This window comes from Artemia franciscana, chromosome 13 (genome assembly GCF_032884065.1).
Source record: "Artemia franciscana chromosome 13, ASM3288406v1, whole genome shotgun sequence".
Taxonomy (NCBI): Eukaryota; Metazoa; Arthropoda; class Branchiopoda; order Anostraca; family Artemiidae; genus Artemia; species Artemia franciscana.
The window spans coordinates 16,581,310-16,600,937 of NC_088875.1; the positions used below are offsets into that span (position 1 = coordinate 16,581,310).

Sequence of the window (19,628 nt, forward strand, 5' to 3'; positions counted from 1 at the left end):
TATATATATATATATATATATATATATATATATATATATATATATATATATATATATATATATATATATATATATATATATATATATATATATATATATATATAATATATTGTATGCATATATATATATATATATATATATATATATATATATATATATATATATATATATAAATATATGTATGTATATATTTTACCATAACCATAATTTTGGTGTTGATATCAAACACAGACCTAAAGGGAAGCTTCCACATAATTTAGTTCAAATAAAGTTCAGGGAACCTTACAAAGTCACCTAGAATTAGATGACTTTAAACACTATAATATTTATGAGTTTTGGACAAGAGTAAAGCCTTTCGGAGTCACGTAATTACAGACTAGTTCAAATAGAACGAAAATTCCGGTTCCCTTACTGCGCATATCCAATCCAAGTATTAATCCGTTATTTGTCACATTGGCATCAAAGACTTGGCCAGGTTTAGGGACTAAGCTGTGAGCCACATCGCATTCAACGAGTAAATCTAAAGTATCCTCAGGACGAAGATTTGCAAGGATTCGGGCAGTATTGACAGGACTTAAACTCGCTGTTGTTCTGCCGTTTAGGGCCAAAACCCTGTCTCCAGGTTGAAGACATCCTGATCTATAAATTAGTATCAATAAATTACTTTGATAAAATTCAAACCTGCAAGCAGACTATTCAGTACTAGAATGCAATAAATAGGTCAATAAGTACCAAATTCCCTTAGGACATTTTGGACAATTCTTTACATGATTTTTTTTTTAATTTGTCTTTTAAATGAGTGATTAAACAAATAAAAACTGCTGATTTCTAATGCCTGTTCTCGTTCACTTTTGGTCTCCATACGAGTGTTGCTGAAAGTTTAAGTTTGATCTAAGGATTTATACAAGGATTGTATAGTAAAGATTTAAAATAAAGGTATGAATTTGGGTACATATTAGCAGTCCCAAGAAAACTAGTTTCACAGCTTGAAGTTACAGGTTTTTCTACAAATTTTAAAGTTAGATGGTCTGTTTTTTTTTTTTTTTTTTTTTTTTTACAAAGGATTTCCCCCCTAAATCTCTAGAAACTAGGTAAATTGATTGTAACTTAATAAATATACATATCAATCAATCAATGAATTTGTATCTGACTCATCAACAAAACAAAAGAAGGTTTGCAGCTCTAGTGACGGAGTAAGACGAAAAAAAAATTAAAAGACAAAATAAACAACAACAAAAAGAGAGATTACAATCAACAAACACAGACAACTGCATACTATACGAAGAGGGAAGACCACTGGTGGTTGAGTTTTATAGCAGAGGATTTGGTAGGGAGAATCAATTAAAATTTTTGTCCTAGAGAAGAATTGTTGGTCCAAAGAGGCAGATGCAGCAAATACTTTGTGAATTTAAAATAAGTATAATTAATATTTTTTTATTTTAAGCAGAAAAATTTCAAATGGGGGACAGAGCAAGAAGATGGGACACATTTAGACTGTTGAATTGTGATTTAGACTGTTGCAATGGGCATATCAAGATAAATAAGAATATCAGAAAGTCGTATGTTAGAATTAACTTAAGGATTGAAAGCAATTGCTACACTTTTATCGATATTAAAATTCATACCGATTTTCTGATATTGATGCTGGAGATTTGAAAAAGTTCTCTAACTTCCCAAAAAGGTGGGACTTGTATTCAAAATATCATCAGAGTAGGTAAATAAAGAAACATAGATTCCAACATAAATATACGTGCACTCGACAGAGCATTGAGCAGTAGAAACTGAGCTATTAAAAAGAGCAAGTGAAGTTAAACCACCCTGTCTGATACCCTGAAATACATTGAAAAGATCCAAAACCCCGTTTATTTTAGCTTTAAGATGACTATTAAATAAAAAAAAACAAAAAAAAAACAACTTTCCTCAACTGAAAGTAAGGAGCGATATTAAAACTTAAAACGAACAGAAATCACTTCCTATATGAAAGGGACTGTTCCCTCCTCAACGCCCCGTTCTTCATGCTAAAGTTTGACTCTTTCTCTCAACTCTACTTTTTTAAACAGTAACAAACTTTAGCGTAAAGAGCGGGGCGTTGAGGAGGGAACAGTCCCTTTCATATACGGAGTGATTTCTGTTCGCTTTAAGTTTTAATATCGCTCCTTACTTTCAGTTAAAAATACTTGTTTTTTTTTTATATTAAATTTCTGAACGTTTTGAATTATTGCATGTTTTGATTTTTGGCTCTCCGCAGATGAATAATTAAAACGTAATTTGCATATTTTTTTATTTTTTTTGGCTAAATGGCTTCCTCATAGTCTTAATCGGACGATTTGGGAAAAAAGGATTAGGGAGTACGCCTAGTTACCCCTTCAATTTTCTGGTTGTTTAAAAAGGCAACTAGAACTTTTAATTTTTTATGAACATTTTTATTAGTAAAAATATACGTAACTTACGAATTAACTTATGTAACGAACCTCTATATTCGTATGTTTTCATTATGTATATGAGGGGGTTCATCCCCTCGTCAATACCTTGCTCTTTACACTAAAGCTTAAATTTTGTCCCAATTCCTTAGGAATGACCGTTGAATCACAAAGGCCGTAGAATAAATAGTTGAAATTAATAAAATTACTATAGCGTAAAGAGCGAGGGATTAGGAGGAAGTGAACTCCTCATATGCATAATAATTTCTGTTCATTTTAAGTTTTAACGCTGCTCCTTACTTTCAGTTGAAAATACTTTTTCATATTCTATTTTCCGTTTTTAGAGTTTCGGTTACTATTGAGCCTGGTCGCTGATTAATAAAGTTCGTTACCACGAACTGTTTGTTACATATGGAGGAGACATTTAATAACAGAAGGATCAACCTTTCTTTTTATAGCTTCTGACAGAATTTTACAGAACCTGAGAGAGAAAGAGAGAGAGAGAGAGAAAGAAAGAGAAAATAGTAAAATTCTTATCAGTTACATTTCTCTCACTAATTCAGGCTTAAAATACTGTATTAAAACCTCCGCTGATTTTGTTTTCAAGTTAAAGCAAGTTTTGGTCAAACCAAATATAAGAATGCGCAGTTTCGATGCAGATTCAATGTATTCCAATTGGGATCCTCAAACATCCGAAAGGATTTGGAGCACAAACTCAGTTCTAATCCATCCATATAAAAAACAATCTACACTTTGGAACCAGGCACTTCTTCCCTTACAGCTCTTTTAACAGAACTTCTTTTTACTTCCATCATAAAGACATTTCTTACAGGCAGGAAAATTTAGAGAGAGAGAGAGAGAGAGAGAGAGAGAGAGAGAGAGAGAGAGAGAGAGAGAGAGAGAGAGAGAGAGAGAGAGAAAGAGAGAGAGAGAAAGAGAGAGAGAGAGAGAGAGAGAGAGAGAGAGAGAGAGAGAGAGAGAGAGAGAGAGAGAGAGAGAGAGAGAGAGAAAGAGAGAGAGCTGAGTTATTCTATCCGTAAGCCCAGAGATTAGTTACCATGGCCCCACAAAAAAACTATCATTTTTAAAACGAACCCGAAAATCCGGTTTACAAATTTTTTGCAAAATAGCCTTTTTTCAAGGTTTTCCATGAAGATATTAGCCTCAATTGGTGAAAAGGGTGCCCATTGAAAGCCAAATATTTCTGCCTGTAAGAAATGTCTTTATGATGGAAGTAAAAAGAAGTTCTGTTAAAAGAGCTGTAAGGGAAAGAAGTGCCTGGTTCCAAAGTGTAGATTTTTTTATATGGATGGATTAGAACTGAGTTAGTGCTCCAAATCCTTTCGGATGTTTGAGGATCCCAATTGGAATACATTGAATCTGCATCGAAACTGCACATTCTTATATTTGGTTTGACCAAAACTTGCTTTAACTTGAAAACAAAATCAGCGGAGGTTTTAATACAGTATTTTGAGCCTGAATTAGTGAGGGAAATGTAACTGATAAGAATTTTACTATTTTTGCTCTAGACAAATTAATTGAGAAAAGAATGGATCGAAATGGATTACTAGGGTTGTGAATTTTAGGAACACCATAAAAGCAAGGAGACGTGCACCCACCTGGGTAAAATTGTTTGTACAATTGATCTGAGATTTCGCCTTTTCCTTTCAGATAATAAAACTCTTTTCGTGCTTCCTTGACAAATTTTTCCGTGGGATGAGTAATGAATTGTATATGTGTGTTATATGTTCTAGCCATAATGTGATGTATCTTAACCATACCTTGCTGCTGGTGTTCCGATAACCATTTCCCCCAGAATCCATTTTTTTTTCTTTACGAGCTTTAATTGCTCGTCCGAGCCCTGTCCTTCCATCCGAGTCTGCCGTAAGGGTTAATACGAATGACTCAGGATAAACGGCAAGGAAACGGCAGGAACAGCAAAGGGTTCTTGAAGTTCCATTTATCATAGGCAGATGATTAGAGAGATCTAAAAATAGAAATAATGAAAGAATTAATGAATCAGTATTTTAACTTCTACGAGAATTCATAATCATTAAAATAAAAATGGTTCAAGTGGTTTCACTTAAACACTTCAGGATGGTAAAAATGAGTCCAATAGGCTAATGAAGGTCCACTATATACAGGCAAACTATTAAAGAGATCTAAAATGGAAATAATAAAAGAATCAAGGAATCAGTATTTTAACTTTTGTGAAAATCAAAAGTCATGAAAAAATAAAAGTGCTTCAATTAGTTTATGGGATCGGCAGTGCTTAAAGAAGAAGTTAACTTATTGTGGGTTTTGTAACATATCACCTTCAATAGATCTAAGAATCAGCCAAAAGAACTGTTTTAAGCAAGGTGTTGAAGAGGGAACAGCCCCTTTCATATACGGGGTAATTTCTGTTCGTTTTAAGTTTTAATGTCACTCCTTACTTATAGTTAAAAAAACTTGTTTTTTGTTTGTTTAATTTCTGAATGTTTTTTAGTTAATCCATGTTTTGATTCCGGTTCTCCACATTAAAGCGAAATTTGTATATTTATTTATTTGGTTAAATGGCTTTCCCATGGTTTGATCCAGTGATTATGAGAAAAAGGGAGGGGGGAAGAGGCCCGGTTGCATTCCAATTTTTTGTGTACTTAAAAAGGCAACTAGAACATTTGTTTTTTACGAATGTTTTCATTAGTAATAGATATACGTAAAAAAGAATTAGCTTACGAAAAAAACTTCTATATTCGTATGTTTTTATTACGTATATGAGAGGGTTAGCCCACTCGTCAATACCTCGCTCTTTAGACTAAAGCTTAAATTTTGTCGCCTGAATCACAAAGACCGTAGAATAAATAGTTGAAATTACTAAAAATACTTTAGTGTAAAGAGTGAGGTATTAGGAGGAGGTGAACACCTTATATGCGTAATATTTTCTGTTCGTTTTAAGTTTTAATGCTACTCCTTACTTTCAGTTGAAAAAAAAAATTTCATATTTATTTTTTCATTGGGGTTTTAAATAATGTTAGAAAATGCTGCGCCCCCTTGATGGAAATCTTCTTCATCCATGACAAATCCCTCCATGGAAAGTTTCCCCCACGTAACCCTTCTTCTCAACCCCTCCTACCAACCAAAAAATCACCCTGAAAACGTTTGTACACTTCCCAAGAACCATTACTATAGTGCCCTCCAATTTCTTAGGTCACATAAAAGGGCCCAAGAACTTGTCATTTCCGTCCGAATGAGCCCTCTCACAAAATTCTAGGACCACTTCAGCGATACGACCACCCCTAAAAAAAAAAAAAAAAACACGCATCCGTAATTTGTCTTCTGGCAAAAAATACAAAATTCTACATTTTTGTTAATAGGAGCTTGGAACTTGTAAAGCAGGGTTTTCTGATACGCTAAATCTGATGGCGTGATTTTCGTTAAGATTCTCTGACTTTTTGAGGGTGTTTCCCCATATTTTCTAGAACAGGGCAAATTTTCTCAGGGTCGTAACTTTTGATGGGCAAAACTAAACTTGATGAAACTTATATATCTAAAATCAGCATTAAAATGCGATTCTTTTGATGTAACTATTGCTATCAAAATTTTGTTTTTTAGAGTTTTGGTTACTATTGAGCCGGGTCGCTCCTTACTACAGTTCGTTGCCACGAACTGTTTGACAAGCATATTTCAAACATTCTGGACTCTACAGACAAAGGATAGTTAACAATAAAATGTTCTAAAGTGTATTAAACTGGTAGATTGACTTTGGAATGGTCAAATTTTGACAACATTTTCATCAAGTATGCAGTATCAAGTATATGCATCAAGTAGATGCAGTATAGATTTGTATATAATTTCTAGACAGTATAGAAATTGCATTAAGTATAAACTTGATGCAATTTTTTAAGATTTTTGCTTCCACTATCTGAATAGTGTTTATACATTTACACTTTCAAAAAGTTGAAGAGAAATAGAGAAATAAAGTAAAAAAGAATAGGCAGGTGAAATCCACAGGGATCTACCGAAAAGTATTCCCTAAGTATTTCGACACTTGTCGAATTGGGCTCCGACTTACAATGAAAACAGGTAATTTTTCTATTCTGTCGAATTTGTAGGTGAAAACGCTCCAATGTAATAAAATTGGAGTTCGTACCCTTTTCTGATAAAACTTCCAACTTTTAATAAAACCTTTAGATTTGTAGATATTGTTCATACACACTGAAACCTTTTTAAAACCAAAAGTCTTTAAATTAAGCCTTCTGGAGTAGAATTTATTATAATTTTTTTTTAATACAAAAACTGTCGAATTGTCAGTACCTTTACCCTACTCTGGATTGCAACAAATAATCAGACTAAGCTAATTTTTAGTATTTTTGACGGATTGCATTCTGCTCAAGGAAATCCTGACAGGCTGTGTATTGGTAAATTATTCTTAAAGGGTTTACTCTTCTAAAAGTAAGCTTAGATAACTCATCTGGTGGAGGGAATACATGTGTTTGTAAGAGATCAACGTTTTTGCAAGGTCAAAACAATCATCTTCAGGGATTTGACAACAGGATTTTTAATAGCTGTTAAAGCTGCTTGAATTTGAGCTTCTTGGAAGAGCACTATGGCTTTTTTGACGCACTGGCAAAAAGAGACAATTGGCATGTCAGGCCATTAAGCATAACATTCAGGTCAAATCAATATATGATCAATATATGAGGGCTATTGGCGATAGGAGTAACCATTAAAGCAGGAACTGATCGGTTTCAAAACCAAAGAGTTATTGCAGTCTTACCTTTTATTTCTGACGAGATTTCCTCGTATTCGTGTTCAGTTGACTGAGGAATTGAATTACTGAATCTTGCCAGTAATTTAACTTTCCTTGGAGGCTTCCATGAATTAACACATTCTTCGAAAGAAACAGAAATCAATATTTATAGAGACGACTTAAAAAACTAACAACAATAAAACAATAAATACGGCTGTTTTCTAGCTTGAAAAACAATATGTTTTTTTTAAACCCCATAGAAACTGTATGATACAAATGAGATTATTCTTGCAGAATATTAAAAAAAAGACTAAGAGAAAAATATTGCGTCATATTAACAAGAAAATAAACTTGTGACATCAGCTGTTTCCCAAACAGAAGTTTCACGATTTTTTTATATTTATAGGGGGGAGGGACAAAAATTCCATTGCTAGGCAACAAATTTAAATTTTTCAAGACTAGTAACCTCTAAATTTCAGGATTATAGCTCTAGAAATTATATAAAGTAGAGGAAGAAAATTACCAAGAAATTTAACAATAAATTCACCGGGCAAAAAAGAAGAAACAAAGCATTAAAGGGAGAATATTGACGGGAAAAGAAAAAGAAAGGAGAGAAAGTTAAATCAGAAGATACACACTGACTATATTGTTATTTTAGTCACTATATCGCTCATCCAATTCACGCATTCGTTGATTCAATCCCTCGTTCATTCAAATAAAATGTTCAGTTTACACTACCACCAGATTAGAGCGGAAAAACGGAGAAAAGGGGAGATAAAAAAATCGCATGCAGATAATTATTTGCGACACACCATACATATGCAGTGCAGTTAAAAATTAATTTCAAATGCAGCTTCTAAAGGTTCCTTTTTAACAATTTTTCTTGTCTTTTTGGAAAAGAAAAATTATGATTAAGATTATATTACTCATAATGGTCCATAAATAAATACATAAACTTTTGGTACCAATAACATTGTGATGATACCATATCACCAGTGGCTATAAGCTGTTCAATCTCCTCTTCCCCTCCACTCTGTTATGATATATATTTGTAGGCTAATTGAAAAAGGGATCCATTTGAATGGAGGTAATTGAAAGTGAGGGCCCACTTTGGCCCCCATGTGGTTTTTGGCACTTGAAAATAACAAAAATACTGAAAGGCACAACGAACATGCTACTTTCCAAATCCATGCTTATGATATCTATAATTGTAACGCAACTGAAAAAAGCTTAATATGATATTTGATGTGTCTACCAAAAATATAGCGTTACGAAGATAAGCAGTGGTATTCAGCTAGTCCGCATAATGCAATTTCAGAAAGGCGGTGACAAATCCTACCACCTACAATTTCGGAAACGACCAATTAATATTTCCAATTTTGAAACTTATCACTAATTCTATCAAATCATCAAGGGGCAAAATATTTCAGTTTATTTTACCGGCGCTCATACAAGAGACATACCTGTGAAATAGCAATACATTCATTGGCAATACAGACTTCTGACTGGCAACCAAAAATAATGAAAACTTACTTGACTCTACCGTATCAGTTATTTCCGTGCCTTCCCTTTTATCGAAGCGTCTGGAAAGAAATCCATCAAAATTTTCCTCAAACTGAATACATTCTGTCTCTGTTTCCTATAAAAGAAGGTACTCTGAATCCTGAAAGTAAGAAGCAGCATTGACACTAAAAACAAACAAAAATTATTCCGTATAGGAGGCCGCCATAGGGCCCTGATAAAATTTTCCAGGTGGGGGGCAGACGCTAAAACAGAAGGGGTGGTTGGGTGACAGGGAATATATATTTCAGGATATTTTTTCTTGAAGGAATAAGTTTATTTTTAAATACTTTTAGGAAAAAACTCTCAAATGAAAAGAACACTTGAATAGCATGCAAAATGTATAGGTGAGTCATTGTTTAGGTGGGGGTAGGATAGATTCTTAAAAAAGTACATTTTCATGGACAAACTGCCATCTCTTCATGAGGCTTCAGGTTAATCCTGAAAGACGTAGGGGGGTAAGAATTAATTAAAATGTCTTTCTATACAGCTAAAATGTAACATTCCCATGTCTAAAAGCAAAAAGGTGGAAAAGGCAAGGCAGGCTATCATCAACCCCACCAGGTGGGAAATTCTACTGGGAACTTAGTTTTCTACAATTTTAAATGGTAATTTTTTTTCTATTTATATGAAGTACTTCAATCTATTTAAACTAATATATGTAATGTATTTATCGATGAGAAAATACTGCCGTAGAGATTGTGATGGCTTCAGTTATGTAGAAGATCAAAAGTTTCATATAATTTACATCCATAAAAACAATAATACTCCTTTCCATCCAACCAAAATCCTTAGTAGCAATACCAACAAGGACTTCTGACCAAAGTTTTGTCATTCATCGCGAATTTTTTTTCATATTAAAGATGCAAATTTAAACACAGGACGGTACTAATCAACTTACAATTACTGATTTACACACTTAAAAAGCAATTTACCAGGGATTTTATGGACCACTACCTCAAATTATATGTTGGTTCGGCCTGGGTACGATTTGAAAAACAATGAGAAATTAAATAAAAAAAGAAGCTTTTCAACTGAAGGCAGGTAACAGATTTGAAACCTATTTGAGCAGATTATCCTTTATATGAGGGTGACTATCTTCTCTTTAGCTCCTTGCCCTCCACTCTGAAATTTGGCTTTTTTAAAATAAACATGTTTCAAAGTTCTAAAAAACATCCATTTGGTGAGCAAGGTGTCCTATATATTTGTAATCCCCCTAATATACAGAGTAATCTCAATTTGTTTTAAGTTTTAAGTTGCTTCTTACTTTAGAAGAATGCTTTTTCCATTTGTTTAATTTTTTAAAGTTTTATGAAAGTTTTATGAATATAATGCTTTGGTAATACAGGAAAAAAGATAAATATGTCAATGATCTCAGTTAAGGTTTTGAAACGAAATCAAACAGTTTGTGGTAACAAACTGTAAGTAAAGAGCGACCCGGCTCAATAGTTACTGAAACTCCCATCAAAAGCTCTTTACGCTACTGTTTTTTTTACTGTTTTAAAAGTAGAGTTGCGAGTAAGGGTCAAACTTTAGCGTTAGGAGCGGGGCGTTGAGGAGGGAATACCCACTTTCATATACGAAGTAATTTCAGTTCGATTTAAGTCTTAATGTCGCTTCTTACTTTCAGTTGAAAAAACTTGGTTTTTTTAGTTTAATTATTTAGAGCGACCCGGCTCAATAGCAATTCTAAAAAATGGAATTTTTATTCGAATTGTAAAATCAAAAGAATCACATTTTTATGCTGACTCTAAATATATAAGTTTCATCAAGTTTAGTTTGACCCATCAAAACTTACGAGCCTGAATTTTTTGTATTATTCTGAAAAATAGGGGGAAACACCCCCTAAAAGTCAAAGAATCGTAACAAAAATCATAACATCAGATTCAGCGTAGCAGAGAACACTACTGTAGAAGTTTCAAGCTCTTACCTACAAAAATATCGATAAAGCCAATATACTAAGAAAATCAATTAAAAGAGAAATTCGTAAATTGGCGCGATCCTACTACAAAAATAAGATCGAAGAATTGTTCACTAATAAGCCAAAAAACTGGTATTCCGAGGTTAAAAAGCTATGTGGCAGGAGTCTTGACCAGCTTAATTTCAATTTACCAGAGCCCCCTGATGTTACTGCAAATAGTCTAAATAAATTTCTCGCTTCCATTGTCCAGAGCCTTCCAGCATTGCCAATCCAATCCATTTCCCGACTGTTTCGCCGTCTGAGATTGAAAGAAGAATTGATAAACTAAGAAAGACAAGTGTTTGTACTTTGGATATCCCGCTTCCTCTTATTAGAGCCTTTGGTGACTTCCTGTCTAAGCCCTTGTCTGTCCTGTTTAACGAAATTACTAAGTCTGGGCAAATTCCAACAATTTGGAAACAGGGTTTCATTACCCCTTTGAAAAAGAAAAACGGAAAGCCTGGCTTTGAGGGCGTTCGACCTATTACGCTTACTCCTATTTTTTCAAAATTGTATGAAGGATTCCTTGCAGATTTGCTAAAGGAAAAAATCCTACCGCTTACTGACCTGAAACAATTCGGAAACCTAAAATCAACTTCTACTTCCCACTACCTCGTTTCTCTTATTGACCACATCGGGAAAATCCTCGAAAAGCTTAATTCCTGGCTAAACTTAATTTCCATTGACCTTCAGAAAGCCTTTGACCTTGTTAACCACAATATTTTAATTGAGAAACTAGAAAGCGAGTTCAATATCGATCCATTACTGGTAAAATCGGTTGCCTCCTTTTTAACAAATAGATCGCAGTTGGTTAAATACCAGAACCATTATTCAAATCCTCCCCCTATTTACAATGGCATACCCCAAGGAACTCTCCTAGGCCCCCTCCTTTTTTCAGTCATGATTAACAGCCTCGCGAAGGAAATTCCTGACCGTTGGAAATTTGTTGATGACCTAACGATTGTTGAAAGTTGCTTCAGAAATTTAATAAGCGACCCTATGAGTATCATCAATGAAATTGGAAGTGAGGCTTTGGACCTAGATATGACAGTAAACCCCTCTAATTCCATGATAATGCTAATTTGTTTCCTCAAATCCTCGCCCTGTTTTCTTAATCCTATCCCTCCTGAAATTTATGCGTCCTCGGTTAAATTACTTGGAGTCACAATTTCTTCAAATTTAAAGTGGGATATCCACGTTAAATCATCCATAAAGCTAATGCGTCTATCGCCCTCCTTAAGCTCCTAAATAAATATAGCGTCCCCCCTTCTCACTCCTTAAGGTTGTACACGTTTTTTGTCCGCCCGCATTTTGAATATGCTTGTCCAGTTTGGCACCCTGGCTTCTCCCGTGAAGAATCAGACAAAATTGAGTCAATTCAAAAAAGAGCCTTGCGAATAATTTTCAAAGAAGGCAAGGTGCCTTAGGCTACTCTCTGCTCCTAAAAAAAGCTAGTTTGGAAACCCTTGAGCGAAGGAGGTCGTCGTTGTGCCTTCGTTTTTCAAATAATGCAATAACGAACCCTCGGACGGCAAGTATTTTCCCCAAACGTCACTCACCATCCAGATTACGACAGCCTCGAGCTGTTTCTGAGCCTATCCCAGTTTTGTCCCCCATTCGCTGCATTACTTCCAGATATGAAAAAAACCTTTGTCCCCTTCATCACAGAAAAAATAAATAAAATAGCCAACTAGTTCCCCCCCCTTTTTTTCATGTGAGGTGCTTTAGGTCGTTACACTAATTTGCTTGCCCCCCGCTGTTTTGGTTTAGTTTCCCTTTTAATCATATGTGTTTTACGTGTGTTTCATGCTTCGTTCCTTTTTTTGTGAGTTTTTGGACTTTTTTTTAGTGTCCCTTTTAATTTGTAGATATATATGTTTATTTCTTGTTCTTTTCTGTATTATTAGATTTTTTTGTCCCCATCCCTTTTTTCTGGCTTGTATTTGTTCAAGTTTAGTTTGACAGATTTTTTTTCTTTTTTTTTACTCATAATTTGATTATTCATTATTATCAGTGTTTTTTGCTTTGTTAGTCGACTCCGAAGTCCGAATCCGGCCCTTTGAGGGCTTGTGATAGTGATCTTTTTGAAATAAATATCTTATCTTATCTAATGTTTTGAAGATAAGTAATGTCGTTGCACTAAGACAACAAAAATTCCGTTGATTTCCATGGTCGGGTTGTTGACTTGATTCCTGAAAGAGACTGTAACCTTGAATAAATTCAATTGGCTTTCTTTAGAAGATTAAAGAGATCTTGTCAGTAAAGCGATAGTTTAGCCTAAAGATATAGTTCATCCATCAGTTTAGCCAAAAAACTTAGATTATAATCCCAAATAAACTTATACCAAAAAACTTTTAAAAAGATCTAACAAGAAAATTATTGAGACATCACTGGAAAACTTCGCTGTTTGTCTTTTTAAGAGCAAAACTATTGTTGATTTCTGTACTTAATTGTTTTTTCATTTGAATACACCTCTAAATGTAATCCATTAGATGATATTTAAGTTTCTTTTGTACACAAGTGAATATTTTTGTTGTTAATGGGCTGCAACCCCTAGGCTGAGATATGGGGGATGGGAGAGGTACCGATAAGTTATGTTTTTTTGTTTAATCATGGCTTCCTTGAAAAAGTAGTCAATTTGCGAACGACAGGGGAAGTGGGGAAAAGGTTTATAAAATTGCCTGGGAACTACAATTTAAACTTTAGATGACAGAACTAGAAATAGTATACATACTTTCTAACGAAACAGCTATATTTATTAGTAAAAACATTGCAAAAATTGACCACTAACAATTAGACAAAGATTTTACTCTTTTGAAAAAAAATAAATTCTGGTTAAAATTGGAATAACATAACGAGATAATAACCAGGGAATTCTTAAAAACAAAAACAATCCTGCTTTAACTGTCAAATTTAGGGCAAAATGCCAATGTAAACTTATTTCATTACTTGCTGTTGAATTTCAATTTTTTCCACGGTCATGTCGGGATTCATTGCTGTGGCTTCTTGAATAGCTTCTGCTAGAGCTCTGGGGTGGTCAATTGGATTATTACCAGACTGCATAATTAATTTCTGTTCAACACGAGTCTCATGGGCACCATCAACCTCCTTTTGTGCTGAAAAAAAAGATAAGGTCATGTTATGGATAAGTTCAACGTAAGGAATACGTTCACAAGTTTATGAATTAATTGCCTTGTAACTGCAAAGCGGAAGAGATGACGGAACAAGAAGAAAGTTGAAAAAAAACTGTTCTTTTTGTAACTGTTATGTTTTGTTTAAACTTAAAAACAATTTAGAAAAAAAGCGTTCAATTTAAATAAAGCAGAGGAAACAAAAGAAAAAAAAAACAGAAAAAACTTTAAATAAAAAATAAATGATATTAAATAAATGAAGTACTTTTGTTTTGTTCCACTGTGTTATTTAAATTAAACCCGCTTTTTTTCTCGTAATTTTGTAAATGGAAAAGTAGTGTGGTCAAAGAAATTATTTACTATTTAAATTTTGTTATTAATTTTATGATTAAAATTTAAATAAAAAATTAAATTTAAATTAAACCCGTTTTTCTTCTCTCGTAATTTTTGTAAATGGACAAGCAGTGTGGTCTAAGAAATTATTTACTATTTGAATTTTGTTATTAATCTTGTAATTAAATTTTAAATGACGTCTAGAAAGTCAAATTTTTATCAATGGCGTTGACTTCACAGACTTCAGTGACTGGCGTACTTAAATTAATTTAGTTTGTGTCCAAATTTTGCGACAAAAGCAAAAGAGAAAGAGTTGAGAAAAAGAGAAAAAGGGCAGAAAAAAAAACTAAATAGAGAAAATAATAGCATCAACCCTGTCATGAGTTATTCTGACTAGACGAAAGGTAGTCAGCAATTACCAAGGCAGAGTGAGTCTATCTTTTGGTCCATTAGAGGTCCATTGATCCATTATGAGGTCCATTTTCTCACAATCGCTCCTTTTTGTAATTACAATAAGCTCCTATAAAATCAAGCTATAACATCTAGTTCATCATGAATAAAAAGAGGATGAGGGAAGAATGAGAAGAATGCAGAGGCTCTTAGTGTCATTTTAATAAATTCCATTTCACCTTAGTATGATATACAGAAGACAATCATCAAAACAGACATGGTGGTGCTCTGACAGCTTGCTGTAGTAACTTTGGAGGGGTCTAAGATTCTATTTTGGATCCTGAACGGCCAGTTTATCGGCTGAGGACGCCCATTGTGCATGGGACCGAAATATCCAGAGATTTTGCGATTTTTTTCTCTGTCTAATGAAAAGATTTGTCCCCATTTAAGTCATAGAAAGGCCGTGTAGTCTTCGAAGATACTTTTCATGGCATCAAAAACAAACTTAACCATATTAAACTTTATACCGGTTAAATAAAATCCAATAATAATTCAGACTCAAAACAACCAGAAACTTATTAAGCAATCATAGCAAACAAGCATACAACAGGTACTAATATAAAGGACTAAATACATTTTTAAACAAGCCAAACTTAAACTGAACATTCAAAACAAACATAAAACAAACAAAAGGCACTACTAACAAGAGTTTGGCGACTGCCCCCTTCCCTAACTACAGAAGTCTAAAGCCTACCATGTCATTTGGAGATTAACTTATTGTGGGTTTTGTAACATATTACCTTCAATAGATCTAAGAATCAGCCAAAAGAACTGTTTAACATTTTTTTCTCTGGAAAAAATCTTTTCCATATCAAAGGCGGCACAATAGCGCTACCCAAGTTTAGAATGATGTTCGCAAATGTATTTTTTTTGGGTTAGACCAGGGCACTTCGTACACAAAGAGTTGTCGTAGAAACTTTACGAGAAGCTCATTCGATTGGAAATTGGAAGGGCTAGAGCCATTTTTAACAGTCAAAAGTGATTAGGTCAAAAAACACCCTAAACACCCATGTTCTACAACACATCCAATTAAAATTTTGAAATTGCAATGTTGTTCAGCGTAGTCAAAGGATTCGAAGATCATGTCTTCGATGATGAAAAGCCGCCAGAGCCCTCAGGGCAGAAGATGTAAGTCACACCCTCGAGACTTATATATATATATATATATATATATATATATATATATATATATATATATATATATATATATATATATATATATATATATATATATTTTTGAATTGGTCGTCATCAAAACAGTTCGTGGTAACGAACTGTTTGATGACTGGATTTGGATGACTGTTTGATGGTCTAGGACCACTGGGTCGATACGATCACCCCTTGAAAAAAGAAAAAAAAATAAACAAATAAACACGCATCCGTGATTTGTCTTCTGGCAAAAAATACAAAACTCCACATTTTTGTAGATAGGAGCTTGGGACTTGTACAATAAGGTTCTCTGATACGCTGAATCTGATGGTGTAATTTTCGTTAAGATTCTATGACTTTTAGGGGGTTTTAGTTTAGTTTTGATGTAACTATTAGCATCAAAATTCCGTTTTTTGGAGTTTTGGTTACAATTGAGCCGGATCGCTCCTTACTACAGTTCGTTACCACGAACTCTTTGATTTGTTTTTTTGTTTTGTTTTTTCCAGGGGTGATCGTATCGACCGAGTGGTCCTAGAATGTCGTGAGAGGGCTCATTCTAACAGAAATTAAAAGTTTTCGTGCCCTTCTTATGTGAACAAAAAAATTGGAGGGCACCTACGCCCCCTCCCACGCTCATTTTTCCCCAAAGTCACTTGATCAAAATTCTGAGATAGCCATTTTATTCACCATAGTCGAAAAACCTAATAACTATGTCTTTGGGAACGACTTACTCCCCTGCAGTCCCCGTAGGAGGGGTTACAAGTTACAATCTTTACCTGTGTTTACATATAGTAATGGTTACTGGGAAGTGTACAGACGTTTTCAGGGGGATTTTTTGTTTGGAGGGAGAGTTGATGGGGGGGGGGGGGGTACGTGGGAGGATCTTTCCATGGAAAAACTTCTCGTGGGGGAAGAGACTTTCAATGAAGGGGGCGCATGATTTCTTATCATTATTTACAAAAACAATGAAAAAATAAATATAAAAAGTTTTTTTTTCTACTGAAAGTGAGGAGCAGCATTAAAACTTAAAACGAGCAGAAATTACTGCGCATATGAGGGGTTTACCTTCTCGTAATACCTCGCTTTTTACGCTAAATTATTTTTAGTAATTTCACCTATTTATTGTACGGCCTTTGTGATTCAAGGGCCATTCTCAAGGAACTGGGACAGAATTTAAGCTTTAATGTAAAGAGCAAGGTATCGACGAGGGGTGAACTCCCTCATATACGCAATAGAAACATACGAATATTGAAGTTCGTTACGTAAGTTATTTCGTAAATTACGTATATTTTTTACTAATGAAAATGTTCATAAAAAAATTGCCTTTTCAAGTAATCAAAAATTGGAGGGCAACTAGGCTTTCTCCCTCTCTCCTTTTTTCTCAAAATCTTCCGATTAGAACTATAAGAAAGCTATTTAGCCAAAAAATAATAATAATAATATGCAAATTTTGTCTTAATTATTTATGTGCGGAGAGCCATGATCAAAACATACATTAGTTAAAAAACGTCCAGAAATTAAATAAAAAACAAGTATTTTTAAATGAAAGTAAGGAGCGACATTAAAACTTAAAACGAACAGAAATTACTCCGTATAGGAAAGGGCTTTTCCTCCTTAACGTCCCGCTCTTTACGCTAAATTTTTTACGGTTTTAAGAAGTAGAGTTAAGAGAAAGAGTCAAACTTTAGCGCAAAGAGCGAGGTGTTGAGGAGGAAAATCCCCTTTCGTATACGGAGTAATTTCTGTTCGTTTTGAGTTTTAATGTAGCTCCTTACTTTCATTTAAAAAACTTGTTTTTTTATTTAATATAAATCTAAAGCGGGGCTCGTTTTAGTTGATATTGGAAGTTATAGTGCCCTCTTTAAGAGTAAAAGTGATTGGAGGACAACCAACCCCACCATGATCAATATCTCTCAAAGCAAACATCTCACAGAATTTTGACACATCTATGGGAAAGGTTCAGTAATTTTGCGTTTTGGGAAATGCCCCTCCCCTCCTTTAAAAATCGTCAGGGCAAGGGTAAGTTAGGCAATTAGTTTATTGCTTACATATTGTCGGTGTTACTGAGAAAGTTAAGCATGTTCGGCTTCTACTTTCCCAAAAAACAAAGGGCATTAAGGAATGTCAATGGGAGTCAATGTTGATATTGATGTTGATGTCAATGCTTAACTAAATCAGAGCACGTTATTTGTACACGGGTTGTCAAAAAGGCGTAGCCCAGGAAAGACTAGGTATAAAAATGAATTTGAAAAAATACAAACGAATGTGCAGTATCTGTTTTAATATATATATATATATATATATATATATATATATATATATATATATATATATATATATATATATATATATATATATATATATATATATATATATATATATAATGATTTTTCGTTTACTAAAGTTAGAAGAAGCAAAACTGTTCAAAACTTTTTCCCGTAAAATTAAAATTATGATCTGCTCTTAAGAACACTTAGGGGCTATGAACACTAGTCATATACATATATATATATATATATATATATATATATATATATATATATATATATATATATATATATATATATATATATATATATATATAATGATTTTTCGTTTACTAAAGTTAGAAGAAGCAAAACTGTTCAAAACTTTTTCCCGTAAAATTAAAATTATGATCTGCTCTTAAGAACACTTAGGGGCTATGAACACTAGTCATGTTAATTTCTGGCTGTTTTGAGTTTGATTCAGTTATCTATTGTAATTTCTGCTCGTTTTCGGTTTCTTTTATTTATTGATGATCATTTGTGGTAGTTTTACGCATAGTAGATTATTTTATTCTTTTTTTCTTGTTTTTGGTTTAAGGAAGTTCTTTAATTCTCTTTAGCTATTTAGAAAGATAGATAGATCCTTTAAAAGATAGAACATGATCACGGAGAATGAATTTGTCTAGCCATGGGGGTAAATGAGCCAGCTAGTCCTCTTTTAAATAATATTTCTCGAATTATATTTCTGAAAGAAGAACTAGACCGATTTTAGCTTTTATAATTGGCTAGGTCCTTGCATAAATATAACGCATCCACTAGAGAGGGCGCGGGTTCGAATCACAGCGTACCCAATTGTTCAGTTTGGGACGCGGGTCAGTGTCGTGACTCTGTAGGCATAGCCAGAGTCTATCCAGCTCTAAATGGGTCCCTGGAGAAATCTGGAGAAGGTAAACAGGAAGGGTGTGCGAAAGCAGAGGATGGTTGGCCCCCAACCCCCCATTGCACTTCCTGGCTGAAGGGTTCTATACATATATATATATATATATATATATATATATATATATATATATATATATATATATATATATATATATATATATATATATATATATATATATTCTATTAATATTTTTTTTGTTTTTACTAATAAAAAAGTATTAAGTCACTAATAAAAAAAAGTAGCTAATAAAAGGTATTTGTTTTACTAATAGTCCTTTGTCCTCAACTCTATTCAATATATTTTCAGGTGATTGATAAATTTTAATTAATCTATTAGTATCTGTACTTAAATATTGATTTGTAAGAATTTCTTGGTTAACAGCTTCACCCTTGAAGTCGTTTTAAATTATTTTCGAACTTCGTAAATTCATAGCATCTTTCAAACAGTTCGTGGTAACGAACTGTAGTAAGGAGCGATCCGGCTCAATAGTAACCAAAACTCTAAAAAATTGAATTTTAATATCAATAGCTACATCAAAAGAATCGCATTTTAATGCTGATTTTAAATATATAAGTTTCATCAAGTTTAGTCTTAGCCATCAAAAGTTACGAGCCTGAGAAAATTTGCCTTATTTAGGAAAATAGGGGGAAACACCCCCTAAGAGTCGTAGGATCTTAATGAAAATGACACCATCAGATTCAGCGTAT

At 33.6% G+C, this 19,628-nt stretch overlaps 1 protein-coding gene across 1 annotated transcript in view; it reads right to left on the bottom strand.

Moving 5' to 3' along the window:
* Nucleotides 1-412: 412 nt before the first annotated feature.
* The window catches only part of LOC136035044 (uncharacterized), a 39,776-nt gene continuing 20,560 nt past the window's right edge, over nucleotides 413-19,628 (bottom strand). The window contains exons 4-8 of the mRNA XM_065716643.1: nucleotides 13,622-13,788; nucleotides 8,686-8,791; nucleotides 7,180-7,293; nucleotides 4,202-4,407; nucleotides 413-639 (exon numbers count right to left, since the gene is read on the bottom strand). Coding sequence (XP_065572715.1) covers nucleotides 532-639; nucleotides 4,202-4,407; nucleotides 7,180-7,293; nucleotides 8,686-8,791; nucleotides 13,622-13,788 — 701 coding nt within the window. The 3' untranslated portion in view covers nucleotides 413-531. The remainder of the gene's footprint in view (nucleotides 640-4,201; nucleotides 4,408-7,179; nucleotides 7,294-8,685; nucleotides 8,792-13,621; nucleotides 13,789-19,628) is intronic.